The 16,372-nt window shown below is 41.3% G+C and overlaps 1 protein-coding gene across 3 annotated transcripts in view; it reads right to left on the bottom strand.

The window, feature by feature from the left end:
* Positions 1–16,372, bottom strand: part of PTPRG (protein tyrosine phosphatase receptor type G) — a 407,047-nt gene that overhangs the window by 182,528 nt on the left and 208,147 nt on the right. For all 3 annotated transcript variants that reach the window (XM_083795084.1, XM_083795085.1, XM_083795086.1), the window contains 2 exons: positions 7,471–7,650; positions 2,331–2,479 (listed from right to left, as the gene is read on the bottom strand). In XM_083795084.1, the coding sequence (XP_083651210.1) occupies positions 2,331–2,479; positions 7,471–7,650 (329 nt within the window). The remainder of the gene's footprint in view (positions 1–2,330; positions 2,480–7,470; positions 7,651–16,372) is intronic.

Here is a 16,372-nt window from a genome sequence, read left to right as displayed (position 1 = left end):
TGTCTCAGAATGTCATTTCTCAAAGGAAGTACGGTATTTCTGGCACAGACCTCCCAGAATCAGGCTGTAAGGGTTGCATCAGACAGTTGCATGCTGAACTACAATTAGCATTACAAATTAAAAGCTCCACCACGCATACATGTACAGTTACTCTTTGAGATGTAAAATCTCAATTGTATGGACTGCTTTTGCATGTATCGGCAAGAGGAACACAGTTTCATCACCTTAGAAATTCTGGTTATTTTGAGCATCCTTTAAAATCCACCCATGAAAATCCTTTTCAGCACATGATTTAATAAAGTGGATCAACATTTGGAAATCTTGGGTAGGTGGTACATAGCAAAACAACGGGGACAGACTTGTTTTGGAAACTGCTCTTCTTTTAAAAAATAGTAAAGGAAAGACTGTGGGAATTCTGCTAATACATTCATATTCAGAAAGGTCAGAGATCAGAGGCTCATGTCATTGCAATGAATACAAATCACTTGGAAAATTACATTTTCATTATTAGGATTAACACTAAACCTATTCGATATAGCAAATTATTTTGCACAGCATTCATAAACAGTAATGAAATTCAGAAAGGCAGATTCTTCTTTTTCAAAAAAAAAATATTTAAAGATGACAAAATTAGTATTCCAACCAGTTGAAAAGAAAATAAAGAATATTTAAAGAAAAGGAAAAATATTTCTTAAGAATTTTCTTTTTTTTCCAAAGTAAAATAACATCCATTTATCAAGCCAGTACCAAATAACCTTGGCATCATAAGCAAGGGTTTGTGAAGTCGAAATACTATTTCTGACACTACCAAGAAGACCAAGGATCCTTTACCATCTCCCCTCCCTAAAATTTCAAAAGAGGCATTGACTGGCTTTGCAGACTTCCTGAGTGTTCCTTCTGCCTCCCCAAAACAGTCCTAATGAATACCAGCACTGACAATTGAGACAGAGAGGGAAGCGTGACAGGCCTTTGCTCTGTGTGTTCAGGGTGGCCCGTCGTGAGAAATCGCAGCTTCATCAAACCAGAAGCTGTTGGAAAAAGTTTGCAATAAATTAATAAATAAACAAATCTCTGCCTCTGACCATCCAACCTATAGCTTCAGGTATTACTGGGAGGTAAAACAATTTTTCTAATTCATTTGGCGGGGCAGTTGGAGCAGACAGATGCAAACAATGATTTATTTTTTTTTTTTTTGGTCCGGTCTATTACAACCTTCCTTTGCACTTTGGGAGCCCATTCCCACCCTCTGAAAAAGTGACTTGGCTAAAGTGACATGTGATTCATTATGGCAAGTTAGGGCCTGAATTAAGTTCCTGAAAGACCCAGTTGACAAGAAAACCACTTCTGTCCACACGTGAGCTTTCTGGGCAAGCACAGGACCCCACAAGCTGCTCCCATCCATACGCCACACCAGGACGCAACCTGATTTGAAAGCATGTATCTGATTACCAACAAGAAAAGGTAATTCCAGGTAACACCTGTTTTATTTCACCATGCAAAACCCTTGAATATAAAGTGAAAAGCATTGACAAACTCCGTTGACAAAGAAGACATTGCACTGCCCACTGACAGACCTGGGACTATCAGACCCAACTGCACTGTACTCCCCAGCAGCCCAAGGACTCTCCCTGCCGTCTGAAGACACATCTTTGCGCTCAGCTGCTGATGGCTGCCCAGCCCCGTGCCCTGAACACGGCTGCTTTCACAGGGTGCTGTGCCCGAGCTGATATCTTGCTCCTGCTGTGGCACAGCGTTCTGCCGTGCTAGCTGTGCAGCTGGCTCAGGTCTGGCTGGCTCCTGCACAAGCAAAGTGAACCCACAGCTGTTTGTGCAGCTCCTTGAGATGCCCTGCTAGCACAAGGCAAGGGGCTGCAGCTGAACACGGGTAGGCAGAGGGCCGTACGCACGGAAGGAAGCAATGCCGATGAAAGACGGCAGTCTCAGCACGATGGCTCCCAAACCGCTGCTAGCTATTTGTTTGTAAGCATCATGGGAAAGAAAAGATTTGAAGGACAACGAGGTCACTTTGCGGATATTTGCAAGAAGATCCTCCCACACATGAAAAGCTTATGGGAGAAGCCAGAAAAGTGACTGTTTGAAACTTAGCCCATGGGACGCAAAAGCTGGCAATGCTAGCAAAGCAGAGCTCAGAGCTGACATTGCAAAAGCACATAAGAGATGATAGATAGAGTGCTGCGAGGGCCGGAAGGGCCTTGAAAGTGATATGTTCACTGAAGGAAACATTGCCCTATTTCACAGTCATCTCAAACTACTGCAATACATTCTGATTTTATTTTTTCGAGAACATAAGCACATGTCTTTCCACTCACCTCAACAGGGAACCTCTTGCCATTGATGCTGTGCTCAGAGCCTGCTGATCCATTGCTTTGACCCCAGTGGAACTCCACCTTCTCTGCCTTGAATCTGCCCGGCAGCCCGGCACCACTGACAAAATAATCGTCCTTCAGCAGGATAGCAACTGCACACACAGAACAAGGAGAAGGATGTTCTTAGCACAATTTTTTGAAGCATTTACGGTTTTTACTCATTATACTACAATACTTCTTCTGATGCAAATAAAAAGTGAGGTCATCATTTTTCTCTTTACAGGGATTGGTTTTTTTTTAAAAAAAGAAAGGCTCCAAGTAATACTGGCTAATTAAGGAAGTGATTATGAAACTACATAGTCTACAGAAAATCACAAAGGCCAAATTTCTCAAGGACTTTTTGGCCTCCTCATTGGACATTGATTAAAATTTAAATGGCAAACTTCATTAAGAACTATTTAATGTGGTTGCAGGGACTAACGACCAACCATGTTTCTTGGCCTTGCGATTCACTAAAGTCTGCGGATCACCAGTTCAATCCTCTGTTTGTTGGATTCCCTCTATGTTATCAGGGGAAAAAAAAAAAAAAAAAGCCTGTGCCCCTGTGCCCTCTCCCACCTCTACTGCTGGATATGTCAGGTACGTTCCTTAAGCTCCCTGCTTCTCCCTTCTGTAAAACTGGGAGAGTGACAATAACTTTTTTTGAGACCCACTCATGCAAAGCCCTCCATAAGAACTGGGTTTTATTACAGTAACTCTGACATTATTATCATGTGATTCAGTTAAGGGTCAAAAGGATCTTCTTTGTATTTTCTTTTCATTTCCAAAAGCCTTTATAACAATAAAAGTTTGATGTCCAAACAGAGGGCAAAGTCATATGGTGGAAGACAGTACATGTTACAGGGGTGGTCCCACTATCAACTAAATCCAGCTTTCCAACATCCATGTCAGTTGCTCTCACTACAAGACCACCTTCCTTTCTAGCATTTCCCATTTTTAACATTCACAATTCCTAATAATGACTCCTTATAAAATCATTTCTTCTCATCCCTTGCAAAACTAGCGCTTAAAAACAAAACTAAAATTAGCATTTTGTTCTTGTAAAAGCGATTGCAGACCACCACTTGCTGTGCCCAGAATCCTGTGATTAAAGTTTTGTGGTTTTTTATTTTTTTTTTCAATGGGAAAAGCTTAACACACAAGGATTTCTCTCTGTTCTCAATCCAACTGTGTCATCACAACAGGAACATTAATATAAATCCATTTTTATTATGTAACAGGGAGGATTTTATTCACTGCTGAGAAAACTAAAAGGGTAGTTGTGAAATAGAAGTTATTCCTCTGTTGGTGAATCACTGGCAGGCTGTTGCTCCAGGCTAGGCTTTCTGCCACACCAGGGCTGCTCTCGATGTGAGTACAGGCAGTTGGCTAAAGCAGCCTCATCTCAGGTGCAAGCGTGCAATTAAGAGACATCTAAACATTAAATTGTTTATGTTAAAACCACCTAAATGTTGAGTTGCATGAGATGTTCAGATGTTTCTAAACTGTGCCAGTGACATCACGGGGCTCTTCTCTTCCATGATTTCTGGTTCCTCTGCATCAAAGTATTTGTGTAGGAAGACCGGTGGTGTGGGACTGGCTGTAGGTTGCTGTTTGTGTCAGCCAGGATACCAATGTATCCTTACTGGAACACAAGTGATTAGAAGCTCCACTGCTCTCTTCTCTTACGAAATTCTCAGTGAGCTCGGCAGTGTTTTAGATACCAAAAATCTCACCCAACTGGTTAGAAATTCCATAGACAAAATTCTAGGAGATGAGGAATACACGAAAGCAGATTTGTGTGCATCTGTTAAAAATCTCTGTGGGGATTCAGTTGCATCTAATAAATATTTGATAGTTCCTAAATCATTTATGGCTCTGTCAGGGGTCATTTTACTTGTTTTAGATGAATAATTAAAAGGATAATTAGGAGGATGTACAATCTGAAATGTTCATCTAATTGTTCATTTTACAGTATTTCTTACACTGCTGAGCTGTACAACACATGTTCCCATCACCTTCCTATTTTAGCAGCATGTCCTTATTTCCAGTGATCTGGGGGCTTCCCTTCCCTCCCCTGCACACGACTTCTGGTTTTCAGGGCTGGAACAACCAAACACCATGTCGGCGGGCTTCGGGAGCCACCGCGTTTATCCAGTAATTTACTCAGAGTGCACACCAAAGAATCAATCCCCCACACCTACTCAGTTTAAACACCATATAATTTAGATTTCAAAACCAAAGGAGGTGGCGCACAACTACCAGGATCACAATTGTGTGATGCCATTTGCAGGATCAGGCCTGGAGCTGTGTGCCTGTCACCTTCCTGAGGGAAAAACCCGTCCTGGATACAAAGCAGCTCTTCCCCCTTCCTAAGCAGGGCAGCTGGACAGATATACACACCACACCTGCAGAGTACTTAACAGAAACACACCTCTGGCAGAAGTTTTGGTAGTTCTTTTTTTGTTTTTTTTTAAGTGGCCAGTGTTTTTTGAAGTGATCTAAGGAGGGGTAAAGCGGCAGTGTCCGTGTAACGCTGGCGAGAGGCCTGCTCCCACAGGTGCTCTGCGGCCTCAGGGCAGGTTGGGCCTGTGGAATCCCTGTCAGCCTCAGGCCTGGCTGAGGCCAGCTAGCACTTAATTATAAGGTGGCACAAGCAAAAATAACTAGGAAATGTGCTTATACTATCCAAGTGATCCTTACCACTTGGGAACCAGCTACTTCAGGGATGAAATCAAATCCACATTAGTGCCTTTGCCAGCGTAATCATGCACAAAAGCATTTCTAGTTAAGGCAGAGGCATAATGAATCCATTTTCATTTTCTGAATGAAGCTCTGTTTTCTGTACATTGTCTGTCCTTTACCTGATATGGGGGGAAAAGAAAGAGTACAACAGTTCTAAAGAGCAGTAACCTCTTTGCCTTTTAACATTTCACAGCATAAAAATAAGTAATTGTTCTGTCCTAAAAAAAATATTAAAAAAATACTAGTCCAATAGCAATAACAATAACCCAAGCGACACATTTCCTGCCAGATAATGAGCATCAAGGTTAAGGGCCTTTGGCTTTCCCGTGGACCCTGGTGTCTTTTAACCAGTCATTAATTGCTGAGAAATGCCCTCTACATCCATCACTATTGCTTAAACAGTTATTTAGTTTACTATCTCTGTCAGTCTGCAATATGAAGGTCTCACGTGGCCATCTGCTCCAAGACTTTGCTGCCAAAATGCATCGCAATTTATGGCACAACCTGCCTCTACTTTCTACCCATAAGCCAAAACATCCTACTTGGTTTGCTGCTCTGCCACTTACCACTTTAAAAAATTAATCCCAGACAAGTTTCTTCGAAAGGTCAGAAAACCAAGAAAGGGAATGGAACTTGATAAAATAAGGGAGGAGTTAAGCGCTTAGCAGAAGAAATCACAGATGACAGCAAGGCAAAGAGAGTCTTCGTGTTACCAGTAAAAGATTGTAAGTTACCCAAGAAAAATGACAGTTACCGTTGCCCTGAGAAGCAATAACTTGTCAGCAAAAATCCATACCCCAATGGGTGAAGAAATCAAGTAGAGCAGCAGTGCTAAAATCACCCAGCAGAGGAGACCAAAGATACAGCTTTCACTGCCAACTGCGTGGAGACTGGAAAATTCGCTGGCACGTTTCGGTTCAACATGGTTTCCTATTATATGTGCAGCAATATGTTCCTATTATACATGCAGTATAGCATTAGCATCTTTCTTAGAAGAAGAGCACCATCCTTTTTTCTTGGTATTTCTAATTATATTTATTGCTGGTTACTACAAACACTCCTTTGTGACCAAAAGAGCAGGGTGCATAACATGAATAGATTAATTAAGCACCAAATTTCCATAGCATTCAGCCTTCCCCGAACCTCATTTTGTTACGAAGGGCAACAAACTCAGAATTTCAAAGCAAACAGGAGCATTTCTTAGTGAAGCTGAAAAAAACCTCAGTAATGCATCAAAAACCCAAGCTATGCTTGATGGTGGTTTACATTAACTAGATTTGCTTTGTGGTAAAGGAAAACAGGATCACAGCCTGTCACTCCATCTCATCTGAGGAGCAATAACTCCCAACTCCCACTACATCCCTGAATCGCTGGAACAGGATCTAAGGCATCTTGTGGACTCCAGGTTGTGGCTCGCACCCAAAGTCCCCTGGAAGCCATGGGCGTATCCGAGGTCAGGCTCCGTGCACAACTGCGTTGCACACTCCCGGAGCAGGTACGTGCCCTGGGTTTTGCTAGCAGACCTTCTGCCTAGGAACCTGTTACCTAAAGCACTATAGACACACATGTCGAATGTTAATAAAGATAAAAATATACTTCCAATAAATAAAATTGAATTAATTAGCAGTTTAATCCAATTCCCTAAAAATATTTGACCTTGTCATATGAAGAGGGTGGCCTTGTAATTTCTGCTTTTTACGTTTTTAGAATTAAAGAGTAATCAAATGCATGCAGCTTTGCATATAAATCAACCTTGACCTTTTGGTGAACTGTTTTGGTAAAAATAAGCAGTACTCTGACTGTTCTTTTCTCTGAAAGCCAGAGCAGACAGAGGAGAAGAGGATTCAGTTCAGTGAAGAACACAGTGCTATAATCATATCAGAAACACATTAATAAGCTCCCACTACTTTGAGCAGTTATTGCTCTTTCTTCTCTAAAACATCCCGATTTCTAAGACTTCTCCTTTCCTACAAAAGTCTGAGCCTTGCATCTCAGCATTCTTCTGGATTAGATGTTACAGCCTCCCCAAAGCTGATAATTCAAGGTTACACCTTGAAACTCTTATACAGCCTTTTATTCTGAGGAACAACTGACTACCAAGAGAATTATTTTATATTGAGAGCCTAAAAAAAAAATAAAAAAAAAAACAAACCTTAAAATCTGCAGAACTAGCTTTGCACAGAATGCAAAGGCAGAGATAGGAGGCTGCTGCTGGAAAATTATATTAAAAAAAAAAAAAAAAGCAAACCCCAAACAACAGAACAACATTTCAACAAATGAAAAAGGAGCAGGGTGAAACATGGCTTGAATTTTTAATTGACTGCAGGCACGCTATGGAGACAAACAGAAAAGAACATACCCGTTTTTCCTGTGTTTTTCATCCAAGTCTTGTTAGAAGATTCATTGTCAAAACCATCAAGCTGCAGTTCTTGGTACTCATCTCCGACGTGAGCCTGATGGTCTACGATGTCTATGGGAGACTGGTGAGACCCTCCACACTTCTCACTAGAAGTAACCCAGTGCTCGGGACCATAGGTACCTGTTAAAAAATACCAATGTAAATTAATATTCCAGTGGCTCAGCAGTTCTGGATAATGCTTAAGAAAGAGGATGAAGCACTTAAGCTCCCCAGGTAACACCACTGCTGTTACGCTTCCACATTTGAAAAAGGTTAAGACTTGTAAACTTATGAAGAGATCGAAATCCATTAGCTTCATGCCGTACTCAAACTTTGCCTCTAGCAGTAAAGAACAATGGCCTTTTTTTTTTTAATTACTGTTCTATAAAACTATCTGCAATTCCCAAGTTCTTCATGCATATGTTATGAATTAGCATGGTTTTACAGGAACTTTCCTAAAGCTTCAGCCATAATATATCAGTATATATTTACCTTTTTACATGAGATACATAATGTACTGGCTATGCATTAACTTGCATTTGTGCAATACTCTGCTTAGATAGTATGATCTTTATTAATGATCTCATTTATTTGGGCGGTTTTGAAATCAGAAAAGATGAAAATAAAGATTTAAACCAAAGGGGATATTAGTAAATTCGAAGAAAGCAAGAAAATATAAAACGCAAACTCTTGATGGAGGAAATAAAGACAACAATAATTGATCAGGAAAATACTCTTTCTTTTGTTGTTCTTACATGAGTTTTCTGTTTTGCTTATTAGCACAGTCTGTTCTCACCTGATCTAAGCTACTCTCTCAAAACAAGTCAAGTGTTAGCAGTAAAGCTGAAGGTCATGGTCTGTCATGGTGTGGTGGTGGAGCTGCGAGAGGTGGTATTGCAGACCACAGCTCAAGCTGCTGCAGCCCGAACCCACCCTGCCCATTCTACAAGGCTCTCCAGCGAGAACAGTCAATAAAAATAGCACGTGGAAATAAAAGGTTTCAGACAAAGCCCTTGCTGTCCCCACCACGGACCACCTCTAGAAGCAATACAACACCAGGGGCCTCAACAGCACGCAGAGGAGGATCTCCAGTGAGTTTCAAATTTTTCTTACAACCTCCCTCTCCAACTCTTAAATTGCATTAACAGAGACTAAGAGATTGTGTTCCTGTGAGTGCAAATAGTTGTCCACGCTCCTGAAGTAACAGCACAGAGTTCTTGCAAAGCACTTTTCCCTCACAGTTCTTTAAGTGCTTTACAGCAGGGATCAGCACCCTTATTCTCATGTAAAGACAGGGAAAGTGATGAGCCGAGGGAAGCAATTTGCCCGAGCTCTTCCACCAAACCAAGTTACAACCCGGAGCCAAACTCCAGTCTCCTGAGACCTCTGATGTCACACCTGTTCTGTACCTCTGAACTACACAGTCAGCATGTCTGCTTTGTAGCATACAGCAGCAAATGATGCGCCCATATGCATTTATTCCCCTTGCATCTGAGAAACATATGTAAATTCAATTAGTGCCATCCAAACACAGCAGTTGGGAAGGCCCGTTTCTTTGGCCCCTGGGTTTTAACGTGTCTAGTTGCAAAATGCATTTTTCCTATCTTCCCTTGGGCTGATGCAGGACACTTAATCAGCAGCAAGATTTTGTGCATTACCCATCATATGCAAATGCTCTATGGTAAGGAAAACAACATCAAAGTGTTTTATTTTAATCTACAATTAAGCAAAATTGCACCATCCTTTAAAAGTCATTTACATCACCTGCCCAGGTTAAAGAATCAGTTTTGTTTATCTCATTGTTCAACTTGTATTGTCAGCAAAAGCCACTTTTAGTTAATTTCCCAATGTACCACAACTAAGGAGAACAAAATTATTAAAAAAGCCCTACATTGGGAAACCTAAACGTGTTCCACTTGTAGAGTTTTTTTTTTCCCTGAATCAGGATGCTCTTATTAATTGTTTTGCAGTGAATTAACTGGCAATTCAGATTTACTTACCGTATAACCTTGCATTTACTCCATGAAATTTAGGAATTTGTTTTAGAATGTTTAGTCCTGCACACAATCATCAAACCTGCCAGCTCTCATTTTTTGGCTTTGTTATAAACATATGGTGAGCTTTTCAAAAGCACTCTGCTCACAGAGGCTATCGCAATGGTTTCAGCTGTGGTTTCAAAAGCTGTGCACTCAATTTTTTTTATTATTATTTTTTTAGTATTTTGGTGACCTCTCAACCAATGGGGAGATCTTATTTTTGAATAAGCTGATTTATTTTAACAGGCATTGCAGGGTTACCTCCATGCATCCTATCACAAAGGCTTTTTTTTATGATGATTCTTATCATTATCATTGTTATTTTTAAGTGTAGCCAGCTCTCAACCAATTTGCAGTGAAAATTGTCTTGTCGAAATGAATAAAATAAGCCATAAGGGTAAACGAGCAAGCAAAACATCTTGTTGAGTTAAAACCTCAAGTGACTTAGGTACCTGGATTGACTCTTGCTGAAATACAGTTTTTCACTGCCCAGACTTCAAAAGGCTTTTAGGCCTTTGTGTCACTTAAACAAGCTTATTAAAAAAAAAAAGTCTTTTTTTTTTTTAATTTAACTTGTTTGAATTAATTTAATATAGCAATACATCTCTTTTTAAAAACACAGTAGCTTCACCTGGTTCTAAATCTATAATTTACCAAAAAAAGAAAAAAAAAAAGCCTAATACTAGCTGTTATCTTCATGTGATAGTGTTAGTTTTCATACAGAAAATGTTTCCGTGTGCTGAATTAGCTAAAGGAAAATATAATGCAGTGAAACTCTCTCAGCAATTCAAAACCCCAATTCAGTGCCGGTGCTGTGACTCCAAGCCCTGACATCCCAAATTACAGCCAGAAGGCTAAGCTCTGATTTAAAGGTTCGAGACCTGCTAGTTAAAATCAGCACAGGATTTTATAAACGGCTGAGCTTTTCATTAATTCCTTTCCGAACTTTTTGATATGCAAAGTGTTACATGCAATATGACCTACACCATTATGGCAGCAATTCTAGACAGAAATAGAGGCCACAACCTCAACACCGCCATCCCAGCCGCGCGGGGCTGGGGCCATCCCAGCTTTAACAATTAGTGTGATAAGGCGCGGCTGGGGGGAGGCAGGAAAGAAGGAAATTTTAATTTTTGAGTTTGAGACCAAAGTAAATCAACTCTCTCTCCAACGCAGGAAAAACAAGCTCAACAAATTGTAATCAAGACCAGTGCAGTGGGATTCATTTATTCCCTGGTAGCCATCAGAAGGTTTAAGTCTAACTGCCTGCTTTTTTCCATGGACATTCAAGTGCAGTTTTAATTGAAACTGATCTTCCACTACAGATTTCAAATTAATTCTTCTTCCAAGTGTCTCATGCTCCAGACATCCTTGCCTTGCAAAAAACCCTATATCATTAGAGGAGGAAATAGAACACTTTTTCTAAGCTTGCAGGTATTGATTACCTATTCCTTCCATCAAAGCACAATTGCCATTCTGCACTGTATAAATCTCTTCAGTGTTAGACACTTTATAAAGTACCGAGAATTATATCATTAATCATTTGCAGTTGCACCTGTCTTGCTTTATTGAATTCTTTGTTTTTTAGAACTTTAAATAAATGCTTTTAAATAAAAACATGACACTAAATAAAGACTCTGTTTCACTTAAGCCTAGCAAAAAAATCCCTCCGTTCTGTGTGTAACATTTACCCATCTGAGACAGATAACTTATGGCTGTTTGTACTTCATTTTTCCAACGGCGAGCATTACGGCTTTCATCAAATAAAATTTGGAATGAATTTGAATTGACCTTTTAAGGGTTGACAAATAATTCAGTTTTCAAAACCCAAACAAGCTAAGAGACCTCACACCTGTGCTAACAACTAACACATTTCCACCACAACGGTGGGATGACCCGCAAGTGAAGGCGAGCATCCGACACCCCGTCCTGGAGCTGGAGTACTCGATGCAAGCGCGGCACCGAAACGGGACGTGCTGGGAACGCTGCGGGGAGGAGGTCACCCTCTAAAGCCCCAGTAACTCCAGTCCCACCGAGATGAGATCCTGCCCTGCTGCTGCGGAGCTCGCTCATCTCCTGAGGCTGGCAGCCCCACAAGCTCATTTTGGTCTGCAGCCAGGTCTGCAGCCAGGGACCTGACCCTACCTCTGCTGAAACCAGGGGCGAGAGAGGTCCCTGCTTCTGAGGGGTGAAAGCGCATCTGGGGTCCGTCCTCAGCAAGACCACCTGCTTCTCACACCAGGACGTTCAGCACCACAAAGCGCCAGAGATGTTGTCATCCATCCTCATCCGAACTTACTTGATGCTTCCAAAGACTCTGCAATCTTTTCTCATGCAAAATCTTTCAGTCAATGACTGCAGAATCTTTAATATATATGTGTTTTTTTAATGCACAAGCTGCTCTTTAAATAGAATCCAAAATTACCTTTCTCCTTCTAGTTATGTACAACCTAAACAATGAGAAGCCTTCATTAACAAAAAAACATTTCCACTAAATCTAATTAAAGCTTGCATAAAAACTTAAAAAAGAAAAATCAAATATATTTTTCTTCCACAAACCTTTTGTTTAAACTTTCTTCTATCAAAACCACTGCAATATTCGTGATTTTAAATCATTTCCCAATTAATGGATCAGCTCCTCTGATACAGACTGATGTATACCGCACGCTTTTACACAACATCCAGATGTAGCGTGACACACATCAGCAATTTATGAACAATCTGATTATGATCACTCATTTACAAGATGGGAAAGAAGCAGAAAAGCCAACATTTGTTTTTCTTAATTTTACATGGTTTTAACATTTGCACAAAAATTTGACTTTAAAATCCCAGTCTATCATGCAAAGAGCTAGTTTAGATTTTTAAAAAAAATTTTATATATACGTAACTTGTGTGTGCTTTATTCTTTAACATTTTTTAAACAACATTATCTCAGACAAATCTAAATGTATCTGATGACTCTAAACTTTTTATTTCTGAATGAAAATGGCAGTCATGATTGCAACGGCAACCCAAACCACTCACACTTCTGCAATTAAAACAAATTAGCTTGGCCACTTCACAAGGACATCCTATCCCATCATCTTAATGCACAAGATCATTAATCCACGATTATCTGCAAGGCAGATATTCACAGAACTGTAAGGAAACAGGCGCTGCAGAAAGGCTTACATCCATCACCCCTTCTAGCCCTGCTTTGTCCTCCCTCCACATGCAAATGGCTCTTGCTGCTCTCTTGCAGGCTGTTTTCTAACGCTGACAGAAGGAAGCTACCCTCCTAAGAGAAGGGAATCTCTATCAGGGGCAGGATGCCCACGTTTCACACAAAGTGGCAGGGCTCTCCTCTTGCTGGGTCAGAAGGATGTGGGACATTGGGGATTATGTTTGGAAGCTCACCCAAAATAAGGCTAAAGGCACGCTAAGCAGTGGCTTGGTTACTCCTCGGATGGCAGTGGTATTCAGTTGTGTTAGTGATGCCACCCAAGCAGGTTGCCTCCAGCATCTTTTCTGCAAGTTTTATGGGAAGGATTCTCAGCAAGATTCTGGATAAACAGGAATGCTTTTCTTTGTACAGATGGGTAGGTCTGACCTGCCCAGCCGACTGAGCATTTACTTTAGTAATGCTGAAGATGTGAATCTCAGAATTTCCGCCTCTGTCGTACTTGAGCTGCTCCCTCACGAGCCAAATCTCAAGAAACACTGAAAAGAAACACCAGTAAACAAAAACATCTCCTTTTTAACACTGAGAAAGAGCAAGGAAGTGGCGCCCTTGCTCAACTACAAAGCAGTGAGCTTCTCTTGCAGGCTGAATTTTCAAACAGGAAAAAATGGTTTAAAGTAATCAAACATCAAGGAAATTCACTGCGGAACTGAAAGTATTTCAAGATTCTTCAGAAGTTTGAGGTCTGGGGTTTCTCTCTGTTATCTGGGACAAAAAGATCAAACCTGGTACTTGATGCCATTAACCAAGACTTTATCATTTTTGCCGTTTAAAAGCAAGTCCTGGAAGGCACCCGAGGAAGGTGCTTACGCCATGCGAGTGAGGACAGCAGGCAAGGCGTGTGCTGCAGCTCCAGCCCAGCTGAACCGTCAGCCTCCCTTCACTCTCTAACCTCCGGCTTCCTCCTAGGAAGATGAAATGAAGTGAACCCTGCAGGATGAAGGCTAAAGGCTGCATTTAGGTACAAGGCAGGAAAGAATGATTCGAATGACTGACTGATCTCTTGCTGAGTAATTTACCATGCGCCAGCAGGGGTAAAGGTATAAAAATCCCCGAAAGCCCTGATAAAAATCAGTGGCATCTTTCAGGGGCCTTCCCATTGCAGAGAAAGCAATCAAGTTGTTGAATCATTATATTAGGGGAAAAGTTGCTGAAATTATACTGTCTTGCTCTAAAACGATGGCATACCAAATTCAAAGAGATGGAGAAAGAGAGCCCGTAGTTAAGAGTTCACGGTGCTGTTCTGAACAAAGATTCCAGGATTTCCTACCCTGAGGGAAAAGGGCTTTTCATTTTATTATTCTCTGTCATCACTCTGTTTAACATGAGACACTCATGCTTGCAGAAAATTCCAATTACTGCTTGAAAAATGAGACTGAATACCAAGAGCAAGGTCCTGAAGAGCTCGCTGAGACCCAAACAGATATAAGCATCATCCAGTCTGCAAACTCTGTGCAGAAAAAAGTGCCTAAGACATGTCAGAGTCATAAACAGCCCCGGACAGGTTTTTGGAGAGCTGAAAGACGCTGAAAGAAATTTTTCCCAAGAACAGTTTCTGATAAGGGATATCTTAACCGGCAGTTGTTGGAACATACACAAATACAGGAAGACAGAACAAAAAGGGTTTGGATTTAGATAACCTTTGAGCAATTGCTAGCAGCAACATCAGAAGCACCAGCCCCGCTTCTCCTTTCTGCACCAGTGCCACCACACCTAGAGAAACGTCCAGCCATGGGGCCTTAAAAGCAGAGCTGATCTTCAGAACTGATTTCACCAGTGATACCATCTCACTGCCAAAACGCGGCTGATGCAAATAAAAAGAAAGGCTTTAAACTACGCTCCTAAAAATAAATTGTCCTACAACATCTGCAGCTTTTAAACCCAAAAAGAGTGAGGTGCACCATCTTCTAAGTCTCTACAGATACCACGTTTCTTGCTGGATTCTTTAATTAAGCCTTCTATTAATTATCTTTTGCAAACAGTTCCAACGTACGTTTTCAAAAGCTTTGTATTCTTCAGAAGGTACGTGAACATCTGTATTACACAGTCACAAACACTTTTTTTTTTTTTTGTGTGTGTGTGTGTATCCCCACGCATCTGTACAAACACTTTCTGGATCCTTATTTTGTTCCTCAAAAAAGTATGAAGCTGCCATGAATCTTGTATGAAGCTCCCGCTGTACCTATCAACCTGCCAGCAGCACAAACGTATGATAAATACGCAACATCAGGAAACCTCAGCACCTTAAGACAAATGTTGCAGGAAGTTCACAACAAATTGGAGCAAGTGCAATTACTAAAACAAGCTTTTTCCATAAACATTTCAAGGTTTGCATCTGTGACCTGAATAATGTACCACCACACAAAAGTGAAAATGGGACTAGCTTCAGCTGTGCTAGCAAAATATTTCGGGGTTTCTTCAGGAGTGTGACACAACATACTCTTGATAGACACAGCTAATGAGCTGCTGAGTTTTTTTAACTCCAATATTTCAAAAATGTTTACATTATATTGAACACAGCATAACAATATCAATGAGATTAATATGCAGAACTCACTGAGTGGGAGGATGAATTGCGGTATACAAGGTGCGTGCTGGTGGCAAGTGACTGAGACAATATACATCTACATCCTCTGTTTTTCATAATTTTCATTTTTAATAAATGTATCTGACATCTCACACCATTCATTTCATAACTGTCTGTGGCCTTTTTAGAACCGCTCACCCTGAGCTGCATATAATAAACGAGGTGATAACTTACGTTATAAGGAGAAAACAGAAGATTAATTTATATGAAGACGTTGTAAATTAACTTTCTCCTCTTCCTATACCAGTTGAGTAAAACTCCATGAAGGCGAGGGAGAGACATAAAAATAGATTTTTTCTTAAATATAATTTAAAAAAGTATAAATCCTAATGGAGATTACTGGATGAAGATGTACCGTGAATCAATGCAGTAGCTGATGACAGCACCTGATGTCGCTGGGTGGAAGGCAGGGTGTCAGCAGGGGGTGCCTGGGACAGGGCCCGTCTGAGGCCACCTCCCTGGCAGAGCGGCCCCCCTGTCACCATCCTCCTTTCCCTTCACAGGCAACAGCTGGACAACGACGGACCTGGGCAGCAGAAGCACTTGTATCGCTGTACTGCCCAACACTGCAGCGAGGAAGGACGAAGGCCTTCATCCTTCCACAGACAGGGCAGCAAACAGCTCGGAAACTCATAACCGAGCCACGTAAGGCAAGGACGCAGCGACCCAAATGCGGCACCTCACCCCTGAGAACAGCCCCTCCTGGGCTGACCTGCCCCCTCCTGTAACAACCTCGCTCCTCTGAAGGCATCTCCCTCAGCTGGAACCCCCCCGCACATCCTCTGTATCAGAAACGCAATCATCCGTCCCACAGGACAGGAGAGAAACGCCGCCAATTCTTCCAGATAGCGAAGATAAAAGGAGAAATGAGCCTGGTGTTTCACGGAATTAAACAGATGAAGAATGAGCCTGAGCACATATAATGCCGATGTAAATCACGGTCCCATCTGGGCTACTCCAAGAAGAAAGCACAGCATGAAAAAAGCTCTCAGAAAATAAAACAGAGGAAACAAGAGG

The sequence above is a fragment of the Anser anser genome (assembly GCF_964211835.1).
Source record: "Anser anser genome assembly, chromosome: 12".
In the NCBI taxonomy this organism is placed as follows: Eukaryota; Metazoa; Chordata; class Aves; order Anseriformes; family Anatidae; genus Anser; species Anser anser.
The sequence above is the reverse complement of the archived record's forward strand: the minus strand, read 5'-3'. Positions and strand labels throughout refer to the sequence as shown.